This window comes from Anas acuta, chromosome 4, assembly GCF_963932015.1.
Source record: "Anas acuta chromosome 4, bAnaAcu1.1, whole genome shotgun sequence".
Classification (NCBI taxonomy): domain Eukaryota; kingdom Metazoa; phylum Chordata; class Aves; order Anseriformes; family Anatidae; genus Anas; species Anas acuta.
The window spans coordinates 48,528,816-48,553,792 of NC_088982.1; the positions used below are offsets into that span (position 1 = coordinate 48,528,816).

At 35.7% G+C, this 24,977-nt stretch overlaps 1 protein-coding gene across 16 annotated transcripts in view; it reads right to left on the minus strand.

Annotated features, from left to right (window-relative positions):
• Positions 1–24,977, minus strand: part of MARCHF1 (membrane associated ring-CH-type finger 1) — a 296,342-nt gene that overhangs the window by 84,646 nt on the left and 186,719 nt on the right. For 9 of the 16 annotated variants that reach the window (XM_068681124.1, XM_068681126.1, XM_068681127.1 and 6 more), the window contains one exon: positions 9,957–10,096. The exons of 5 other annotated variants lie outside the window; for them this stretch is intronic. In XM_068681124.1, the coding sequence (XP_068537225.1) occupies positions 9,957–10,058 (102 nt within the window). In that variant the 5' untranslated portion in view covers positions 10,059–10,096. Of the gene's footprint in view, positions 1–9,956; positions 10,097–12,585; positions 12,659–24,977 lie in introns of all 16 variants that reach the window. 2 more of the 16 variants (XM_068681129.1, XM_068681130.1) reach the window with 1 other exon arrangement.

The window sequence follows — 24,977 nt, forward strand, 5'->3', positions numbered from 1 at the left end:
CCCTCACCGGGAGGCAACCAGTGTTTAACTTTCATATATAAAAATTCTAAAAGCATGGCTACATCTGATGCCTCTCTTCTTAATGTAAGGTGGGCTAAATACAAGACACAATTTTACCATATGTTATGAAAAGTTCTAAACAAGTCATATAAATTGCAACCTACATGGATATAAAGTGAACATTGTTGGGGTCAGTGAAGTCTAATGATAGAGGAAAATATTAAGCATGAAGCACAGAAGAAAAGAGACTTTACTGCACAATAGATCTTCACAAAAGATGAAATCAAAACATTTTTATTTAAACAGTAGTTAAATGATCAGTTAACTCATAATTAAATCTACTGATAATCTCAGAAGGTATACCTTTCATAACACCAATTTTATAAAATGATTAACAGTGCAAGAAAAGCTAGGATGTATTCAGAGGAAAAAAAAAAAAAGAAAAAAAAAAAAAAAAGAAAACATACGGCCAGAAAATCAGGGATAGTAAAAAACTATCCCAAATATCACATGCAAATGTTTCCATTCCAAATTTCAAGGATCACAGATAGGGGCTTCCTGTAACTCTCAATATAAAACCATATTGCATTTCATTGTCAAGAGTATGTTCTTTGGCCTGAATTTTCCCTTCTTAACCTCATTCTATTACACCTCCCATCTCATACTTTATGAAAGGGCAAGGGAGGGGAATAAAAGATTAGCCCCAGATGTAATTAGCCTAATGAGGTCACAAGCAGCTTTCTTTCACAGTCAACAGAGTCAAGAGAAACAATATGGTCAGCATTCACAAACGTCCAGCTGTGACCAGGTACCAATTTCTAATTTAACTGATAGCATTGGCATTTCCTATGAATCCAGATCAAGATTTGAACAAATACTGCAAAACTATAGCAGGGTACCTGATTCATGTTGTTAATTCCTTGGCCTATCTGTAGATTTGTCTCTAGAAAGCCACTACATTTACTATGATATTTTCTCCTCCATCTCTGTAGTAATTGTCCAAACTTATTTAATCTTTTCACTAGCAACCAAGATATGTCTAATGCCTCTGTGTCTGCAGGATTTAAGCACCTTACAATTGTAAGTGAAATTTTATCCTTAATGTTATCATTAGTTCACATTACAGAGGCTGAAGTAATAAAGTAGAAGTGACTTTCACAAAGTTACATGGACGTTACCTACAGTGCAAGTCAGCACTTTAACCTACATCATAATCCTTCTGCTTCAGCTCATCACTCCAGCACTTTTTGTTGCTGTTTTTGTAGTATTGGGAGACCATAACTGCAGCTGCAACCCAGCTAAATAAAACGAGATATTGGCTACACCTCTAGAAAACAGTATCTTTTTATACGCATTCAATGTTATCATTCTCCTCTAGCAACTACAGCTACTCTATTTACTAAAATAAAAATGTCTTCCAATTGTACATACAGAAATGAGTCAGATTGTCAGTGTATGGAATACAGAAGCTCTTGAATTTGTAAAGTATTCAACGATACTACCAACTGAAAAACAGATAACACCAAATATCTCCCCCACAGAGTATTTTTGGAAGAATCCGCTTATAAAGGTTAACTTCAGTTTGAAGATCCAATTTCCTTCCCAGACCACATCCTAGCTCAGGGCTCTATCAAAATCTTATAAAAAGAGTAACACAAACATGAGCCAGATTTCAAGAGTCTTAAGCTTCTGTGCTACAGCATGTCTTTGTTATATAAAAGGAAGAACCACGGAGAACTGTAATGAATACTCAAACTGTCTATATACAAGTTGTGCCACTGTTTACGACAGCCCTGTTAGTTGCAAATTTATCATGCTGCAGGAAAACTCACCAACAGGTTGTGTGGAATATGAGACCGTGAGATTTTAGAAGATAAAGCTGAGGAATCACCTCCACTACTTTCTTTCAACATAAGTACAATTCATAGCATTCCTTGCTTATAGTACTCTGGCAATAAAAGAATAAGCAGAGACATTTCTTCAATGCTTCCTGTCATCTTGGCTTCTCCATTACAATGTAGGTGCTCAATTAATGATGGGACTGAAGGCTTCACAGAGCTAAAATGAGAATAAACCATTTCACCTTAACAAAGCTTAGGTTAATTACTTGGCCCTGCCTAATTTTCTCATTTTCTAGAGCTCATTTTCCAGATAGAAGCTGAATGGTGATCTGGTAATTCCTTCTTTGTTTCAATATCTATAACCCTACATCATATAACTCGGAGCTTTTTGCTCTTCCAACTAAACCTAAGATTTTTAAGGGGCCTATTAAAAAAAAAAAAAAAAAAAAAAAAAAAAAACAAGAAAAAGCATTTTTGAGCTTTCATCCAAAAGTTATGTGAACAAGTTTAGTTTACTAAGCAATAAGTCTTCAATCTAGAACTACAAAAAGCCAACGCTCTTAAAAAGATGACCTTTTTTCTTAAGTGGAACAGACTAACTTTACAGTTCTAACTGTATATTAAAAAAAAAAGAAAATGAAAAAAAAAGAAATTATGAATAATTGATAAGAAAGACATTTGAGCCAACCTTGTGAGCACAAGTTGCTATGAGAAACAAAGTGCATTAAATATTGCGGACAATCTGTAAAAGGCCTGAATGCAATCTATTCAAACAGCTATACAAACATTTAACAAACATCCATTGCAAATGTCTTCCTCTAGTAATTTGATCTACTGAAAATAATTTCTTGCAAATTCCACCAACAAAAATATTCGTAAAAGTGAATACTTAACGCATAGAAAACATAAATGTTTAGATATAAAGCTAAATAACACCTTATTTTTTAAAACTTGAATAATAATAATAGTGTGTTATGATATTGAAGCCAGCGCTCAGGAAAGCTTTCATTTTTAATCCAGTATTTAAGGTGTTTTCACTTCTATAAATGCAATCGTATTTTTCTGCCTAGTCACCATTTTTGGTGGGCAAGCACGTCATCTTTCTCACAAGTGAAATAAACATTTTGGAAGTAAAAATTGTCATTTTAAGCCTGTTACAGAAGAAGTTTAACTGAAATCACTGGTCAGAAAAGTAAAAATCTGACTACTTACTTCTGTCCTGCTATGAAACTATTAATCAACTCTGGTGTGTACTGAGGAAGAAACCAAGACTGGGGAATTGTTATAGGGAAGACTTACCCAAAAGATCTGGTCTACATCTGCCCTGCTGTACTGGTTTACATGAGCACAAAAAAGGACAAATGAATGCTTAGCTTTACATCCTCATAACACATTTGTCATGAGTGCCAGAAAGCTGTGGTAACCCAGTGTCTTTATATACAAGAAAATCTAAGAGACTGGCTCTCAGTAGCATGACTCCTGAGGCTACATAGAGTTTATAGCACCCATCTAAACAAGAAAGCAATAAATAATTAACACAATACCCTCACAGGGGAGCACACTGCACTGTGCAGAAAGGTGATGCAGAGCCCAGTGAGGAACATCTACCTGTAAAAGCCTGGCAGCAACACAAGACTGGGACATGGTGCCAGCTGGAGCGATGCCTTGCTCCTACAAGCCCATGGCACCAGTCCCAGCAGAGCTGAAGGCCTTCATCGGTGACTCTTCTGCTCAGACCATGAGCGTGTTAGAAAGGAACCTCAGAACAGAAATTGCTATCGGCATCCCAGTTAGTAAAAAATGTAGATTTTGTGTCACTGAGCCATACGGTTCTGCTCTTGTAGTTCACTTGCCCTAAATTTCCCCATCAGAAGGTCCACATACTTTTTAGGCAGTTAGGCCCAAAAGTTGTGGAGGTAACTTTTCTAATTTTTTTTCTAAAAAGAAGCTAAAATTCTTTTTAAAAGGTGTTAGACCATATGAAGAAATAAAATAAAAGGTGGGGTGAATCAAAAAGTACAAAGAAAAATGGCAATATGAATTTTAGCCTAAGAATACCAGAACAAATGCTGACTTTAACTGCAAAGCTGCGTAAGTTTAATAATACCTCTGAGAAGTAAACCAAACTGTCTGATCACTTAAAATATAGCTTTTCAGCACCAGAAGAATAGAAGGAATAAGCCCAGCTGAGATACAAATCTATAGCACCAGATAACAGGAGATATTCAGGATTCTCCACATCCCCAAATAATTTATTCAGACCTCGTAGCTGGTTCCATCAGCTTACCTAATACAGAAGCCAGCAGCAATACATCTGAGCCACAAAAAATTGCATTTTTAACAGTTCCTTTTTTTTTTTTTTTTTCAATGCGTAATTAAATGTGCTATATACTGCACCCAGCAGTGGTTTTGTTTTTCTGGAAGCTTAAGCGAAGGTTTAAACTGCATATAATTTATTATACTGCACAAATAATACTGCCTCTTTTGAAATCACATTTCTCTGCAAAATCTATTTCCTTCGTAGTCTGATCTGCATATACACACTGTTTGGCTACTATATAAAAGGTAATAGTAGATTTCAAAAAGCAGTGTCTATAAAGAATATTGTAGGTATAGTATTTGTGGAATTACACGTCAGTTGTTCAGCCTAATTAATGCAAGTGTACTTAATAGTTATGCAAATAAGAAAGTAATTCAGATGAAACCAACCCCATCTCCTCAGGTAATTATTTTCATCACTTATATCTAGTTTTAGGGTATTAAACTACACAATTTTCTAATAGTAATTTAAAATGCTGATTTTAAACATCCCCTCAACCCATCAGATGAAAAATAACAGGCTTGCACTGTTACGAGAAACTTTAAGGGATCCTATTTCACCGGATTTTCAGCAAGTAATTACACTACCATCAGAAATCAGGCAGTCAGACAGTTCAAGCTCAGATCAAGAGACCTTTATTGTTCTGAAATTAAATAGATAAACTATTCTTACTGTTATTCAGAGCTTACATAAAGTTTTACCAAAAATCAGCATCCCTGTTTATCATCACTGGATGAAAACCACATTCCATTGTTTCTTTAATTGTATTTTAGAACAATCACTAACTTTATATTAACCCTGCTCAGTCAACATCAGTACATCAAATCTGGCAACTTGGGACCTGTGTGCCTATTTCAAACTGATAATTCAAAGGCATATTTTACTTTCTCTTGGAGAAGCAGATGATAGCATCTGATCACATATTAAAAAAAATCCTTAAACTATATTCCTGATCATTTGCCCTGAGTTCCAAATATTATTTGCATATAATACCATAAATTACCTACTTACTCATGTAACTAGCCATCCACATATATTCACCCATAATTCTAGCAAGGAATACAGTAGGGAAAAGTAGTATATATTAATGACCGCAGTTCAGCATTAGGTATGTGTCCATGTCCCACTAGTCTCATGTGTTTAACAATGAACTGAATTAAGGATCAGCTCATACCCAGTGCAGAAAAGGATGTACATAACTATTAAGAACATACATGGTGATAATGCCCAAGTTCTGAATTAGGACCCCAAGACACACTAGGGCAAAGATATGTAAAGACTCAGGACTGCTTCTTGTCAAAGTGCTTAATCAATGTTAATAAATATTTCTGAAAATTTATCTATCACCATAAAAAGCATCTGAACTAACCATACATACATATGCTTACAGAATCACAGTATAAATAGATAATGTCATCGTGGAGACAAGTGACTCATGAAGAAAGAATTTAAAATTGTATGTTTTCTATTATATCTGCTGCCCTTTCAGAAGACAAAAAGCTGCAAATATTATTGCATAGAATTATGAGCTTTGAAGATCTGGATTATTTTCAATTAAGGATGAAAACATTATTAGTCTTTTCTCAACTCTAGCAGAAGTCAAAGAGAAAGACGAGAAAGATATGAATTTGCATTTATGAAAAAGAACTGTAGGGAATAATCTGAAAAACTAGATTTTTCTGGATGAACATATATTTCAAAAGAGATAAATATGATACATGAAATACATGAAATTGAAAAGCAATTCAGTACTGGATGGTACTGAATAAAGTAATAATTACCAAGGGAAGAAAAAAACATCTCAACAAACAAAAGAAAAAAAAAAAAAGAAAACAAACTTTTAAAACAAAGTCAAATAGGAAAAGCTCTTTTTGCTAAATAAATATAAAAACTAGTGAATGGAAAAGAATAGAGGAGCAATAACAATTGAAATTGATATAGTCTTACTGTATTGATTAAGACTTAATATAGTATAGGTTTTGTCTCAAAACTAAATTAATATTTAGATACATAAATCGATAAAGTGATTCTAAACCTACACTGTACGACAGGTATGTTACTGTTATATAGGGAATAATTAGTATCACAATGGTTAGGAATGGAAAACTTGATTTAGAATAATGTGTACAACCAACCACTCATGTTCAAACTTAAGCAAGAACACACAAGAGTTTTTAAGATACCCATGGGAACATGGAAACTATTAATAATCAAAGGAGAAAGTAAAGCTGAAAAGTTATATTACAGCTCTATAATAGTAAATATTATGATGAGCATAAGGAAGGATGAAACTTTAAAATTTAGAAATGACACAGACAAAGACAAACAAGCCCAAACTAGTAGTAAACTTAGTTTGAAAAATGCTGATTTCTATTCTATTAGAGAAGCAAAGTTTTGGACCAACTTTTCAGTAGTTTGCGGACAATATTATGCTTAGGTTGCAAATAATAATGGAAAAATGTTTCCAATAATATTTGAGTTTTGCTGAAATACTTCAGAATTTAATTTGAATGAAGCTAGAACATTTTAACATCAGATAAAGTGACACACTATAGCTGATTTTATTAAACTACTTAGTTCAATGATTTAATGGATTTTTTTACATTTTTTTCCCCTTCTGCACTGCCTTTCAGCAATCCAGACACTTGCTTAATGAAAAAAAAAAGCCATTTTTAGTGAGCAATCTGTCAGTGATCATAATCTGCTTCCTACTCCATAAGGCTCCTTTCTTTCACTATGGAAGAAAATATTTCTTTTCATAAACATTAATAAAACACATTTCCAATTTTCAGATCATTCCCCTTTGGGACAGTGCCATTGTGAAATAACCACTTGGAGTTTTAGTTTTAAAGGGAAATAAAAGTTTCCTTTCAAAAGCCTTAGCTGAAGTTCTGAGAAGGGGCGTTAAAGACAACTTCTGTATTTCAAATGCAACATGCAAATTTTATTTTTTTTTGGTGTCCTCCCACCCCGCCCTCCCCCCAAACAATGAATGTATGGGAAGTTATATCCAGTTTTACTATGAAATTGCTACTAAAACTCATACTTCAGAACCATGCTTTCAGAGCTATGCACACATGGGTACATTTCTGCTTAACTTGGCAAGTAATTACTATCGCTATCAACAATAGGATATATGTAATCTCTAGCACTTTCACAGTATGTGAAACTACATTGTCTCCTACAGGATTCAAGAAAGTAAACAATCCTCAGAGCAGCAGGACAGCAGAGAGATTAACAGATTTACAGGATTTGATACACTGCAAAAAAATGCAAGAATCGCAAAGGTTCCATTCCCAAGACAACCTTTAGCCACGTAACAATGGAAGTGAGGTTAAAGGAATGCATTTTGGCAAAGATGCAACAGTCCTAAACAAGATATTCCTACTCCATAGTGATTCCCTGAAAAAGGTGCTGAACTGGAAAGTTAGACCAGAAGCCTTTTATTCTGCTTCCAAAGAAGCTGCTGTGATATTCTGGTGGGAAGAAAATACACATTTTTAGATGTGCCATACAGAAGGCATTCTCATTAATGAGAAGTGTACACAAAAGGAAAACAGCAGAAGTGAAAAAAAAAAAAAAAAAAAAAAAAAGATGTGATGTACATCCCAGTTTGCTTCCCAGCAAAAGCAGACTTGGCACCTATAGTCAAAGGAAGCAAGGAGCTGTTTCTTCTTACCATAAATGTGCTCTCCACAGACCAAATAACTCTCCCCTTACAGGAAGCAAGTTCACAGAGGAGCTGCAGTGCACTGAAAAGTGAGTATTAAATCAGAAAGAAGGGGCTAGTATAAGACAGATGAAGTTACAAGTAATTTGTGTTTTCTGCCTTTTCACTACATTTTCTTTTCAAGTACTAAGCTAAGCAAAATACTTCAGACTTAAAAGCAAAGCTAAGACTAAGCAAAACTGAAACTGATTTGAAACAAGATTTTAGTTTTAAAATGTTCATAATGAAAACAGCCTACAGTCCACAAGTGGGAAAGACACTGCCAGCAAAAGCTAATGCTGGAAGTCAGTTATTTCACAAAATGTTGTACAGAAAGAATAATGGTTGAGAGAGCAGAAAGTGAAGAAAATGAAGAGGAAAGCTTGACAGGCCTCTAGAAATATTACTGCTTTATTTCCTTTTGTGGAGATTATTATTCTATAATGGATCAGCACATTACAGGTCACATAGTATCTTCCCCAGTTGTTTGTATCCCTGGCTTTCTTCGGCACTTCATGAACTAAGCAGCAACCTAGAGTTTCAACAGGCTTGTTTTTGAATTTTAATGTTAATAAGGTTAAAACTTGCTAACTCTACTGATTCAACTGTTATGAACTGTATTCCCAGTTCATCATTTCTAAATCCCACCTGAATGGTTTGAATGCTTACCTCTGAAATATCAAACTGAATTAAATGACTAGCAGTCAAGCAGAAATCAAACTATGCAAATTTTCATATATCTAATCTCCTTGATAGCTGTCTCCTATTACTAGTACTAAGTAAACATTAATAGTAATTAAAGTTTAGGGGAAAAAAGTAAAATAAATAAATAAGGGAATAATAAACTTGAAATTTCTTGTTTCCTGACTCCTTATTTTTTAATTAATTTTTATTTTTCTTAAAGTAAGTAATTCCAGACAAAAATGAGCTATAATAATAATCTAGGATATTAACTGAACTATAAAATCTGCAATTTTTACTGCTGGCTTTTTTTCTTTTCCTTAGCAGAAACTTACATTCTGTATAATCTACCATTGAACTAGAAAATTTTGTATGATCCTTTTTTAATGAGATTGTCTACAAATTTCAAACAGACCAATGCCTCCTCATGTATAGATCTCTTCAGAATACCACATTCATCAGCAGTTACAAATAATAATTCATTTTTCTGTTTAGATGTCATCTTGTCCATTTTTCAGCAACTGGAAGGCAGGACCTCCTGATACCTTGTGCTTCTTAGGACAGAAAAATGTTGTTCCTATTTTAAACTTAATTAAATTGGATGAGGCATATTTAATTGAATATATTTCAAATAATCAGTTCTGGTAGAGACTGAACATTTCAATACAGTTGGAAAAAAACAAATACACATGCAATTTTTGCTCCTACATACGGGTCACTCTGATGCCTTTACAAAATAATATCCGTTCTTACTCACCTAGAAAGGTCTATTGATGTAAATGGATTTATTTGAGAGAGTAAAAACTGCAGGATTAAAATTATTATCAATGAGTCACTTTATTCAACTTGGTACAATTAATGACAACTCCAATGTGTAATTTGTCAAAGTTATATGGTCTGAACATCTTCTATCAATAGATTTGCATGCAGAAATTCAACCATCTATTTCAGGATCACATGAAATATATAAAGACCAATTACAAATTTCTTGCTCTAACACAAGTACAGATGTATTATACCTTGTTCCTGTAAGAGGCAAAGAAAAGAGCAAGCAAGGTACCTGAAGATAATGTCCAGCTGTATTCATCGGTGACCAAATGCTATTGCATCGATTAAGATCACAAAGAATATAAGTAATCAAAATCAGGACATTTCCTACTTAAACACTGTACCATTCACAAAATATTAATACTGATTTATTGACAGAGCATGCAAGTCAGAATGGACCATGCATAACATAAAATATGAAGAAATAGCACATGGAGAGAATAAATAGCTATGTCAAAAGGTTTCAAACACTGAGGCAATGCAATAAAATGAAAATACTAAATTTTTAAAAAGTAATTTAACATCTCTGAAGTTCATCTGTGCATGCCACCATCATAAAATGTAACTTTTCACTCACCAAAGTAGAGTTATGTGAAGCATCACCTGAGACCTCGGGTGTTCTTGTGCTGTTTGGAAGTCTGTGAGGGTTACGAGCTATCGCTTGGCACCAGCCCAACATTTTCTCCTTCCACTTATCCCTTCTCAATTTCTGAAATTCTGAAAATAATTTAGAGTCCCTGAAACATTGACGCTTTGAATTTATTGCTTGCATGTCTCTGGATGCATGCCTTTAAAAACAGCTTTTTAAGTTGTATCCAAACAAGCTTATAAGTGTATTTTTAGAACATGTTTATTTAATGTACTCTGATGGGTTATGCCATGCAGGTTAGAAGAGAGCTACACACTTTCATCACGCTACATGCATTAATACTATTTTAGGGTCAGAAAATTCAGTGCCTTCTCCCTTTAAATCTTTCTTAAGCTGACACTTTTCTATTAAAGTGTTATTTTAAAGGAATTCTATTACAAAAATAACCGTGAGACTAGTATCTCTCCTAAAACTATATAACATTTGGATACAATACCCCACATTCTCAGAAACCACTAGGAAACAGCACTAAAGCAGTGGAAGGTATTAAAAAACTAATAGTGGGAAAACATACATGTACATACTCATGCCTGCATCCACCAGAATACCTGGCTTCTGTTGAAACTAAATACAGTGGATGTACTGAAAATAGCAAAAAGTAAAAAGTAGCAAAAGTCCTGCATGCCAACTGTAAGTTGCATGTGAAGTTTTTAGTTCATGATAGTAACAGAAAATTTATTTTAAGTAACACTAACATTCTGGAAATAGAGGACTAAGTCTGGGGGGTTTGTTTGTTTGTTTTTTAAGTGTACAAAATTTTCATACGTAACAATCTACTTTTCACAGCTTTAATACATAATGCAGGTCTCCACCGCCAAACTTTGCTAATTAATTACAAAATGTAACTTGGAGCAATTTACTTTCCTCCACAACATCTAAAGCAATTTATAATCTGGTTGTTTATAGCATTTTGAATTCATAGTGTGTTTTTCTGTAACATTATGAAATACGGTAAACAAAAAGATGAACCTACCAGGTTGACTGACTACTACTTCAATGCTAGACTGAATAGATCTGCAACATATATAAAATAATGCTAAAGACCTTACAGGGCAAAGTAGCACCTATTTAAAGCGATTAGCATTACGCACTTGGAAATTAAGTTTATTTTTTCCTACAATACTCCATGCAGTACACAAGGACATGTTTCTGTTTACAGCAGGCTTTAATCTTTCCAGGTTATGATTCTGATAAACTATAGCCCCTTCTTGAATAGTTACAGTTCTATTCAATTCACTTCTACACTTACCATTAATATTTAATTTTCAAAGCATTAAATGCACTTCTCCAAACAACTTCATGCAACTGACAGGAAGGAGCAAGTGGGAACTAGCCTTAGCTTTTTCACACTTGAAATTATTATAAGTGACTCTACAGGTGAAATCTTAACAGGAAGTGTAATGATAGGCCAGTAATATTAGTTACATGAAGGCTGCCACATAGGCTCTTGATGACCTGTTGAATCAAATCCATTTTTGTATTATAAAGTATTTCAGGGCATAAGTACAATCCTGCAAAGGCTTCACAAGAAGTCTGAATGAAGTGCTGACTAAACTCATTGCCACTAACTTAGCAGCAGTTACCATTTCCACTGAATTCACTGTCTTGCAAACCCTAAGAGGCTGTATGTTTTCCTTGATTTCATGAGGGCAACTAGCATATCAAAATGGTTGTTTGTAAGAGTAAAACAAGTACCAGTGAAAAGTTGTGGACATAACTTACATACAGATACAAAAAACAAATCCATGCTTTAAATTACTTCCATTGTATATCCAACATATCATAAAGTAGTTAAAAGGAAATCCGGAGAATTAGAACAAGCAACATAAGAGTAAGCATCTGCACATCCTGCTATGCAACTTAGAAAAGTAAGCAGTAAATATGATTCTTTTTTTTTTTTTTCTCCTCAAGCTTCTCCTTCATATCCTAGCTAATTTCTACAACGTTTATGCTGAAATGCTATTTACCAACTAAGCAGGGATGAAATAACAGTGGAATCTGATTTCTGCTCCTGCTGGTCTCTTTGTTTGTTTTCCTTTTTTAAACTGGAGCACATGAAGTCTTCTGAGAAAATAAAATGTCTGCAGAAGTATTCAGATATCTCTGGAATTTCCTGTTTTTCATTCAAAATTTCAAATAGAAAGTATTTCAGTATTGTTTAGATTTTTCAAAATGAGACAAACCTTTTGTTTCTGCTGCTCTGGAACCTGTCATGGTGTTTCCTTGCATATTGTCACGTAAGCGGAGTTTATAGGCAGAGGGGGGATTTATAATACCGTATGAGTTATGACACTGGTCAGTTGAACCTGGATGAAAAGGGATGAGCTGCTGCTGCTCTGTTGAAGACTGCACTTGAGGCTAGGCAAAGAGGTAGAACTTAATTTATAATTGGCAAGTGAAGTTTGGAGAAGAGATGTTGAGCCAAACTTCCATGCCACTTGAACCTTCACAGAAAAACAGCTTTGGGGAAGTGGTTCTCCATTTTGGTAATATCAATCAGTAACTTCTTAACAGAACTTTTCACTACACACAGGACTTACAGACAGATTTCATTTACCTCATTTGTAAAGACTGCTGAACTGCATTCTACCATGAGTAGTATCTTTCTTTTTTTCTTTTTGTGCAGGTGCCTGGAAACACATATTTGAAATAAATGTATAATTTTTTTCAAGTATGCTTCAGAAGAATACAATAGAAAGATTACAGCCCATAAGAATGTATGTACAACTTCTTTCAGCTTGCTATACCTGAAGAGATATCAGGAAAAGAAACTCCCCTTGTTCTCTAAATGCACACCATGAACAAGAAGACTACATGTTCAGCTGGTGCAGCTCACTGCCTGGGAGCCCTTTACTGCTTAGCTTCAACCCCAAAGAAAGGATGTTAAGTTGGAAACAAACAAACAAACAAACAAACAAACAAACAAACAAAAAAAAACAAAACAAAAAACCAAGCATAACTCATTAAGTCTTTGTTTTGATTTTAAAAGAATATTTTTTCAATCTTTAGTTAAAAGATATTTGTCTCCAGATCACTGTTAAGACAGAAAACTTCCTGACCATTCTCCCAAAGAAATATCCAGTCTTTCCAGTACTGAAAAAAAGTCTCTCTGAAGTCATGGAATCAAAGAATTGTTGGAAGGGACCTTCAAGGTCGTCCATTTCTAACCCCCTCCTGCCATAGGCAGGGATGCCACCCACTAGACCAGGTTGCCCAGGGCCCCATCCAACCCAGTCATGAACACCTCCATGGTATCAATCTAGTATATTTAAGTCAACCTAGTATATTTAACATATGCAGCTAAAAAGACACCCAAGGAATAAAACATGGTTCACAAGTTCCTAGAAGCCTAAGGCCAGCTTGAAAATCTGTTGCACTTACTGATGAGCAGCTCCTGACATGAACAGTTGGTTGAAGCTTCCTTTGGAACCTTCACACTCTCAATCACTTATTAAGACAGAAAGGTTTGGGTCTTCAGTGAAGAACCTTTCTAATATTCCTTTACTACTTATGAATCTTACTGTTATTTGAGGCTTGTATTTTAATAGAGCTTTATGTGTCAGCCTACTTTCTTTGTTTCCAAACCTTATTTGTCTACCAAATTTCAAGTAAACTTTTAGCAGAAGTGAACCTATATTGCTGCATGTTTCAGTGTACAGTGAATTCTTTCAGAGATGGGTTAGTGTAGAGAATTAGTGCAAAAATCCACCATCTCTAGAGCCATGTACTCCTCATACTTAGGGTAGATATGAGCCAGTTCAGCCCAAGAATACAATTCCACATATCACACATACACCTGCAGTGTTTTATACTACACAGTTTGGGTTTGATCACAGATGAAGTAGAAAAATAACATATTCTGGGGAATATTCTACAAAATGACTCTCTGCACAGCTGGATACTCATGGTACTTAAAATTGACAAAGCAGCATAAACCCTAGGCAACAGCTGTGGTTCAGTATGACAAAGGTAACTACCTGAAGTCATTATGAGTTTCTACACAGTTGAGACAAGTCTACAGCATTTTAACAACTCCTCTCCAACGTCAGCTGGCAAGTCTAGGTTCTCAAAGGTTTATGACCTATTAAGAGCAGATGTTAGTTTAGAGCTCCAGCGAAGACTGGATGCCTGGCAGCAGTGTGTGCCTGTGGCAACAGCCCTCCAAGGACTTGTAAGGAAACCATTCCTAAGAGCAACACTAACATCAGCCCTCAATAGGGGAACATCCAGCCCCTTTCACGCTGCCTGTACTCGTGAAGATTGGGAGCCTTCCGATTATAGGCACAGTCCTATTCTGTTCCTCTAGGGACACAGAACTACTCAGAACAGTTGCAAATCTTGTTTCTTTTTGCCTGGATGAGTCACAATGATGTCTATGACTATAGAGTTCATAATTGAAAGAAGGACTTTGCATTTGCACATACAACAGAAGGTTTACCACCTCAAATAAATTGCTGAGGAAAATCTTAATTCTGTTCCCATAAATTATTTCACTCATATTTTTTTCAGGGAAACAGTTTTTACCTAGAATTTAGGCAAGCAAAGGGAAATAGAAAATTAGAGATTCAAGTTCTTGCACAAAGTTAACACCAAATAAATTGGGGTTTAGTTAAGGATGATGTATTAAGAAGTAGCCAGTTACACAAAATAAAAGCATAACATCTCAAAAAGAAAAAGTTCATTAATCTGGCAAGAGAAAAGAATCAGTAGAATTAATTCAGGAAAGTAATTAGATTCAGGTAACAAAGGCCTCAATAAAGGCTGAATTAAAATGACATATTATTAAAGGTTATGCTTTTTGCAGTACTTACCAGGATCTAGTAACTACCATAAATCAGCAGGAAATTAAACACAAAACATACTGTTCTTTATCTAAGCTAATAGTTTTGTTCTCTGTGTTCGAAGACTCCCAAGAGCAATCAAAGTGATGGTATTTGTCCAGCACCTAAACACACTACATGACTCGACAGATCAACAAAATACTCCAGGAGCAGAGCTGCAGGAATATTTAAATGCAAATAGCCTTCAATTGCTGAGCTCTGGTAAGAGAAATATAGTCCCTGTTGTTCTTTGTGTATCTCTTGTTTTAGTCTTATCAAGCTGTGACTTCCAATCAATTATTCCAATTTGAATATAAACATAAATTCATGGGCTGGAAGCACTGGAAAGCTCCAGTAGCTCGTGCTGTTTGTGTGTCGCAAGGGAGCCATAGGCTTTACTTAACTAGCTAGTCAATACTGCTGTGTATTTCAAGAACAATTCCGTGTTACCATGGCGTAAGAGCATAATGATTCCAACTCTGTGTTTTTACAAATAAGAAGCTCAATTCCAAGTTTGAAAATCACCTCTGCATTTCTAGATATGTGATCATGTTAATGGCTATAAAAGTCCAGTACAATTTAGCATGGGGGGGGGGGGAGAAAAGACAAACACAATTGTTTATTTCACAATAAGTACTAAGTACCACCTTCCCCTCCAAACTGAGCGGTAGTTTTGTAAAAAAAATAATAATAATAATAATAATAATAATTAAAAAAATAAATTGAAACCATCATTTTATCTACATAACTTACAATGTTTTAAAGGCTATTAGTAGCCTCAAAGGCCATCAACCTAATAAAAAAATTATCTTCCTAGCTAATACTTGCTAAAATACCCACCTAACATGGTAGCCACATTAAAAAAAATGCAGAGACCAAGAAAAAACAAGCACACATGCCCAGAGCCCAGAAATAACTCATGACACTAGAATGATGGTGCCTATGAAGAGTCTACTGCTAACGGTTTTCTTGTACACTTACTGCACGCACACAATCTAAGTCCTCTGCATTAAGTGAACACAAGAATCTGAATTCAAACATGGTCTCACATTTGTTGATGATGGATTCCAGAAGGGCATGACATGAAGAGTATGGACCCAATCACACCCAAGCAAATACATTTCCCTAGCTGTAAAGATAAAACAAAGCTGTCGTGTAGTTTAGTTACTTCCAGGACGCATCAATCCAGCATTTCTTTAAAAATATAACCACAGATCAGCACACAGCCTTAGAGTACACCCTGTATTCAAAGATTTATTACCAAGTTTTCTAGAACTAACTTAAATTAATTGTTGATTTAAGCCAGCATTCAATGAATCAACTAGCATAGAAGATTCAGTGAATCTTCTCATATTACTAAATGTTATCCAATAAATTTTCAGACTATAAAAGTTAGTATTCTGATTCCTCTATATCATAATTAACAATATCATTATTTCCAATTAATAGCAAGCCAATGCTTTATTATTTTTCTTACATAATGCTAAAATATATTTTGAGTTACCCTTAGCCCTCCAAGAATCTGTATCTGTCATAATTAAGGACCCAAATTTCATTCATTACTCAAAACAGTTTAATTGCTGACAATAAAACCAATTTCATATGACTGGTGCAAAATTATTGCAGGTAACATTGCTCTGACTAACCACTATATAACCACTACATCCAACAAGTGACAAGAAATCTTTAAAAGCTTTCAAAGAAAATAGTCTTTTGGGTTTCTAAAGACATAAAAATGTAGGAATGTTTGTCTTTATAGTCCACACATTCTTTTTTACAGAATGAAAAACATCTCTTGTGTGAAGCAGAAAGTAATTTTAAATCATTCAAGGCTCTTTAGAGAAACTGTAACAGTTTTTTTCCCTGTAGTAAGTTTTTAGTATTGTAATTCCGCCTCTTTGCATTTGTGAAGTCTGCAAGAAAATGTTGACAAATTAGAAGAAGAGACCTGTATGTTACGGATATGTATAAAATCTTGACATATGTAGATGCTGCCAAGTCTGTATTTTCCTATGCAAAGTTGTTAGAAACTATTTATTAGCAACCTCTGTACCACAATCAAATACAACTTTGTTTTCTAAAAGGTTCTTGCTCACAACTAATTTTCTTGGAAACATTTCATTCATCAAAGGTTAGATGCCTCCAACGTCTTCAGAGATTTCAAAAGCAAAGCAACAGTATGTGCTTCTTGCCTGTTTCTGCCTGCAGGTGAGTGACAAAAGGCTACCTAATCCTTCCTCAGGATCCCCGCATGTAAATTCCAGACACATCAGACTCCCAAGCAGAAAGAACAGTCTTGAAAAAAAAACACGTTTGTTTGTTCTTGTTTTGAGAACAAGCACAAATTATGTGGTTTTGCTTTGTGAGATTGCATATATTTAACCATGCATGATTGCCAAGCCGCTTTAACCGAATATGTGTTAAAAACCACACTGAACACTTAGCAGATGGACGTTCTTCAAGGAAGCCACAGGAAGAGCAGAAAAATCCATGGGATGGTAAAGCAATAACTAAATCATAACAAAGTTATGCGTGCAGTCACCCAAACACACAGGACATAAGAAGCTAAGCTAGGTCTTTAATGAACTTTGTTCTGTATATGTAAAAGGAAAAGTCTATCTTGCAAAGCTTTTCCTCATTCTTACATGGTTCATGGAGGAAAAAAAAAGAAGTGTATATTTAAGATGTAAGAAAACAACAAACCTTGAAGTAGGCAGAGCTCATTTTTGAAGCAAAATATAAAGACAGACAATTTATTTTACTTAATTAATAAAGGTTAGATGTCTGAAAGGCAGACATTAACCACTAAACACCCATTTCAAAGGATGGATAATTGATACTGAACTTAAATTGTTTTTTAAGAAAATCACATTTCACTGAAGTGCCAGAAGTACACATACTGAAGTGTGCCAGACCATAGGTGGCATCTCCCCTTTGTCAGAGAAGTACTTTTAATGGAAGTTCTATCAAATACATTATTTGGGGCATATGTGTGTATATATATATGTATGTCTTTTAAAGTCCTAAGTATGGAAATCTCATGTGTGTGAGCAGTTTGGTTACTGTACCTGTGACAGGTCTGCCATATAGCACTTATACTAGATGAAGGCCACTAGTGCTGGAATTAAAGGCCTATCCTGCTGTTTACTCTTGCTCTTATAATGGACTCCGTAACAACTAGTGCAAGACTGGCTATATCAGAAGGCCACTGCTACCTTATGCCAGGTCTAATAGTTTTCAGAACCTCTTTCAGGCTGAGTGATGCCAGAATGACAGAAATGCAATCACCGCACCCCAGCTAAGCCAGGAGAAACACTTCTGTGAAATTCTAAGCTGCTCCTATAGCTTCACTCTCTATTCAGAAACAAGATAAAACAAAACATTTTTAAATAAAAACTTGAGAATAATAATTAAGCCCATTACACCCAGCATATTCCCTGCACTCTGCCAACTCTTTAAGGAGAGAAAATGTGGCTACATACTATTGTGTTGTTTGTTGTTTTTTTTTTTTTTAATTAAAGCACTTACATAAGTGTTTCATTTAAAATTTCATCTTTGTTTTTGACTCTTTGTGCATTATTTATTCCCCAAACAACACAATGCAAAAACATTACCATTAAATAAGTGCTCATCAAATGTTTAATAGTAGGAAAACACTTTAAAATTATATTTCTGTCCTATGCATTAGGACAGTTTTTTGTTTTGTTTTGTTTTGTTTTTATAAAGTCCTATAATAAATAAAGGTCAGGCTTAATTTGAAAATATATGAGGATACCCTTAAGAATCCCAGTAATTCTAATTTAGAGAACCATGCTGGCGTTTATCCAGCCTTCTGGCCCCTCTCTGGATTTATCTATCTGTTCAGTAAAATGTTTCTATTCATAACAATAAGTTAACTACAAACATCAAAACTAAAAGGGCTACACAATATTTCAACTATTCTTTCATTAATACTTAATTTATCCAAGCATTTTCTGATTTTCTTTTTGACAACAGCCAGTGTAACAAGACTAATTGCTTCCAATAATTATTACAGTCTAATTAGAACCCCATTAAAGTATTATTTCAGCTTTTTGAGTTCTAGTTTTGAACTTAGGCATTCAGTCTAAGGTCTGCCTTTTTATTTGTTTTCTGGGATTGCAGTTGAAAATTATCACAGTAACATTATTCAAAGAATTGTTCCCATAATTTTTAACTGCTTGGCTAACATATACTTTGTTTATGTAACGGAACAGTTATTTAAGCTGTTACCAGTAGCCGCAGCATTAGGCCAGTAGGCCGATCATTATTTATAACTTAAATAACTAGAATCCGTTTATCCTGAAGTACTCCGAACAGGCCATCTGTCACAATTTTGTGCTAGCCGAGATCGGACCCACAGTGATGATCTTTGCAACACAAACCAGACGGGGTGCAGGTTGAAGTCCAATACTAACGGTATGAAAAAGCATTACTTGCAACAGGGCATTTTAGTCAGTTTAGTGGTAATGACTGCTTAATGGAATTACTTCACCTTGCTAAAAAAGAATCTAAATATTCTGTCCTCAGCAGTTCTGCTACAAGTTTTCATCAAATGGAATTTGGCTCACATTGATTTATTAGGTAGCATAACCAATTAATCATTGATAACAACAGCCTTCCTCAAAATATTTAGCAGGATTTTCTGTATTATAAACCACACAACTTAACTTGTTCCAATACATGGAAGTATTAGAATGAGTCCAAAAGAGGGCCATGAGGGTAAGCAGAGGCTGGAGCACCTCTCCTGTGAGGATAGGCTGAGGGAGCCGGGGTTGTTCAGCCTAGAGAAGAGAAGGCTCCCAGGAAAGACTGTACTGTGGCCTTCCAGTACCTAAAGGGGGCCTACAGGAAAGCTAGGGAGGGATTCTTTGCCAGGGAGTGTAGTGATAGGACAAGGGGCAATCGTTTTAAACTAAAAGAGGGTAGGTTTAAATTAGATATAAGGAAGAGATTTTTTACTGTGAGGGTGGTGAGGCACCGGCACAGATTGCCCAGAGAAGCTGTGGATGCCCCATCCCTGGAGGTGTTCAAGGCCAGGTTGGATGGGGCTGTGGGCAGCCTGCTCTGGTGGGAAGTGTCCCTGCCCATTCCAGGGAGATTGGAACTGGGTGGGCTTTAAGGTTTCTTCCAACACAAGCCATTCTGTGATTCTATGAACTTTCAGTGTTTTAACAGGTAACTTCCAAAAGAATACTAAATTTCACCCAATTTCAAGTCTGTTCTTTTTAAATAGAAAATATCTGTACCTCAGTTTCCAGAGGTGACTGAATTTTCTGTCAACTAACACTCAGAGAAAATATTTCATGACTATTAATCGGTCACAGAACAGCTAAAACTTTGTACCGGTGGATAATCAGGAGCAAATTTCTTACAAGCACTACTTATTAAAAATAATAAGAAGCTAAATGCAGCCAGAAACCAATACAGCAATAATGCTTTATAGAATTATCTAAAGGAATATGAAGGCAAATGAATAAAGGTATTGAAAGCAGAACAAACCAAAAACATTGTAATACCGGACCGTAATGAATTACTAATTGTTTTCCATACAAAATACTGATTTTGCTTCCTTATAAAACACGAGCAATGCAGGACATGCAGTTACTGTGACAGCAATACTCCTGGCTGTCAGTGAGCTAAGGTTCACACAGCCTATTTGCATGACACATCTGTAGTATGCCACTCTTCTTCACAAGCCACTAAAAATTCAGATGTAGTACTTGCTGTGTCTGGTAATTAAAGCGTAAAAGTAAAGCAAAGCATCAGCTTCTCCTGTTTCAGACTAAGCACAAAGTAGGCATCCAGCCCCTTGTTAGTTTTTCCAAAGAACCACAAAGAAAGCAGACATCAGCGAGGATATCGATGAAAGTTACAAGACCGAGATCATGATTGCACAGGAGACAAAGACAAAGGTAATGCTTCATGGTGCAGCAATGTCTCCCTTCTCCTGCCTTCTTTCAGTGACTGGGCAAGCATAAAAAGATTTCCACCTCTGCCATGGCTGTGGTATGGAGCAGCAGCTCAGGCAGCGAAGTCCCATCCCATGGCACCCAGAAGGTTTGCGGTTACAACCTCCTCTGCTTTTGCCACCTCTCATTCTTCCATCTTTCACGCTGTATAGAGCAGCGGTGCTGAGGCCCACACAGCACAGCACATCATGGAGATGCCCGTGGCAGTTCTGGGACATGGCACAGTGCAGTCCAATTTTGGAGACCACTCCAACAGCTGTGTAACTCTACAAGCAGCTCCATGTCTAAGCCATAAGCCTTGCCCTCATGCAAACTACTTCACAGCATACTTCACAGCAGCCTTTGGCAGTCATGCGGCCTCTCAAGTAAGCTCCGTGCTAACCTGAGTAGCTCTGCAGCATCATTTAAAGAGTTATCTTCATATACTCAATGTGCCACCACCCGGTAACACCTGAGCACCCCATAATTTTGAACAATTTGTTTTCCCATGATTCCTTTGAGATGAGAGTGCTATTCTCTGCCTTCTACAGACAAGGTGCAAGCTGTAGCTTTTCAGAGTTACCTTTATCACCTACATTAAAGGGTAGCCACCTTTCTGATTCAACACAATCTTGAACCAAAGCCTTCCACAGCCCAGACAGGCAAAGACATTCACCAACGCAGAGTCTCTCCTGTGCTTAAACATTTGTACTGACTGGCTAATTTTACAGCTTCCCTATTTACTATTTTTATCTTTTTCTGAAAAATTCTCCCTTTTCACCAACTCTGGCTTCTTCTGCAATCTGTAACCATCTATGTACTCTTTTGTCCCAACCAGTAAAACACTTCTCCTATACTAAACAGCCCTTTGAGCTGGCTCATAGGCTGTCTCTCCATTATTAAGCTGTACAGTTCTTGGAAGTTCAGATTTTATTATTTGGACATTTTACACCAAACGCAGACATTTTTATTGCTTTAATGTTTAACTAAGGTTTGTAGTACTTTGACATTTCTAGATCTTTTAAACAATTTATTTTCAAGATGAGCAATACATCTCTAATCATGTTTACGCAAAGGCCCTCTCTCATTGAGGTAAGCAAGCATCCTTCCTTGCTGGCACTAATGATTTTATTCTCTTCAGAAACATACATTAGGAATATATAATTCGAACAAACCACTTTTTACTGCATTATCAGGAGACTTAATGACAATTTTGAAATATATGCCATGCCATAACTCTCAGCTAACTGATGGGAACAAATACGCTTTCCCAATGCCATTCCATTCTCCCTTTCTCAAATGCAGGAGCGGACTGAGAACACACTTGCCAAGCAAGAGCTCCACAGATATGATTTGATTAAGGACCTTTTCTCTGTATAGAGTTGCACAGAAATCAGGTTTGCCTCAGGAGACAAGAAATAATGGAATAGAGATGAATGCAAAAGCACATGTAGGTAGGTGGCCTATATTCAGCTTTAACAGTTAGAAAGCTAAACAGAGGGAAACTCATTCTGAAGGTAAGAGCTGTATTTAACTGTAGGCCAGCAAAAGTAAGGAGTATTTTGAGAAGTCTTGAGGGGAAAAAAGAAGTGTGTAGGTAAAAATAATTACACACAGCATGGCTTGTTATTGCTACCGAAGTGCGCATGTTAAAAGATTCCAAGAGTAAAATGAAGATACCTCCCTGCTCAGCTTTTGCAGCAGCTGGGGTATAGCAAATCCAGGTCAGGGCCCTGATAATCATGTGGAAGCGGACAGGAGTAAGTGAAAGACAAACAGAACCGTACAGACAGGATACTCAGACAGCGGGGTCAAACATGCTCAACTGCCACGTGAAGAACAGGGAAATGAAACGTGCACAGGGAATATAAAACAGCAAAGCAGCAGGTACAGGACTCATGGTCTGTTCTGACAGTGGCCTTTGGGCATTTTGTTTTTTTTTAATAGCTGAACTCCACGGTGTTGTTTAAGTACTCGTTAACCCACTTTGCAAATCGTTATGGGTTGGTTGAGTTAAGAAGCCAAGGACAGACTGCTAATCTTGTGTCTGCGCTGAAGCTGTATCACGTTTGGAAGGCTCAGGATCCCCTGGGCTGACAGAGATATTCCAGTATGTCTGAAACCATGACCTGTTTACCTGTGCCAGCACAGCACTACGACATGGTGTCCTCAGGGAGGGAGAGACTATTCTCACATGTATCATATATATTGATTTCCTGAGTATGTGTTTGCTTAAAGTTTTATTGACAACCTACAGGACTGCAGCTTGCTTAATTAGTGTTAACATTTGTTGTTAATACAGAGTAATATTGCATATTTATATGTATTACACTTCCTGCAATGAAAGAAAAAGGAAAAATTCAAAGTAGAAAATACACTTGCACTAAGAATATACTTCTACCTGTTACCTAAGATCAAGCAGAACAGGTTTAGTTTTGACTCCTTTTGCTTTTTTTTTTTTTTATGACATTTAAATTCAAGTTCCACCATAAGACAAAAAGAAATACATCTGAGCTGTTAGCATATATGCAAAATTTTATTCCAAAAAGTTATTTTTCCACCAAGTAAAAAGCCCACAGGAGTATCAGTGAAGAATTAATATGCCAGCTAAGATTTGCTTTTTAGTGGTACTGTAGCTCTACTACAGAAGGAATATTTTTTACAGTTTTACAGAAGGCACCATATAGTCCTTTAAGTTACAAGAAGTTACCAAAAAAAAAATCCTGAAATAGAAACAACACTGGGAATTAAAATATGTTTTTCTTCTTGTAAGCTCAGTACAAGTATGAAGTGGCATGGTATCAGAAGTGTGAAAATTACACATTTTCTTTGCTACTGCCACTAACTGCTGCCACATGAAAAAGAAAAATGAAAAAGTCCTGCAATATGAGTAGAGGATGGAATCTTCTCAGCATACTGGAACGTACATTTTTCACATTCAGAAACTGGCAAAATAAGTAAATTGTATAGACAAGATGAATGTCAAGCACACTCTTTAATGACTATGAGAATTTACTAATTAGGGCCTTCTACAGTTACCACAATAATGTCAGTGGTTGCTGATTATATACATTTAATTAAATGTTAAGACAACAATATATAGTCACACTTTATTGACAACCACTAATCAGGCCAGGCAATTTATCAGGTCAGCAGAAAGCTATCACAGGCCTACAGTATAAAACAAATGGCAGTATAATTAAACACACTAGCCAGAAAACAAAGTATTTCATGCTCACTAGGTTTCTGTCCTTCCCCTTTAGAAAAACAATATATATATATATATAAATATATATATATATATATATATATATATATATATATATATATATATATTTATTTGAAATACCATTTCTATCACAAAGCAAATTGTAAATAGTAGTGGGAAATTTGTGCTCTGAAATTTAAATCTTTTTCTCTCTGGGTAAGAGATACCAGTAATCAGTTGCATTCTCAGCATGGCATCAATTTAAACTCCCTGCTAATAGTTTAGATTCATCATTCAGTCTTTGCTTGCACAGAATAATTCATTGCTCTCTCATTCATCAAGCAGCAGGTAAATATGCTAAATATTCTTCTGAAAATGAAGCAGCTGTTCAGTCTGCCAATTTGCGTTAAGTAGCCAAAATCAAACCAAGACTGCTTGGTAGGTAACAGGCGAGATAGGAAGATCCTTATTCCCCATGACAGTGCCCCAAGGGTCTTGGCTGTTGCTGCATCTGTCTGGTTTATGATGTGACATTAAGAACAGTAGCTCTTGAAGGGAAATCTATTAGGATCTTCTAAACATTTTTAAGCAACTTACAGAAACACCTCTCTAGTATATTTTGAACTGATGACATATTCAGAACTGATGAACTACACACTGTTAAGGGAATAATTATGCTAAAAGCATTTTACAATAAGCCATCACAGAGCTATTGTCACAAACCTCAATTTCAGACATATGTTTAACCTAATTCTGAAGATCCACTGTATCTAAATATTTATATTGCAAGGTCTGGTTTTCAACAAGCACAAGTTAAGATTTCTGTAAAGTATGATTTGAGTTTGTTTTACCAGACAGAACCTCAGATTAACAGAAAATTGGTTTAATTGGCTTTGAATGTTTATCATAGTTTCACTTGACAGTAGTGTTTGCTAATAGTGAAGTGTAACTG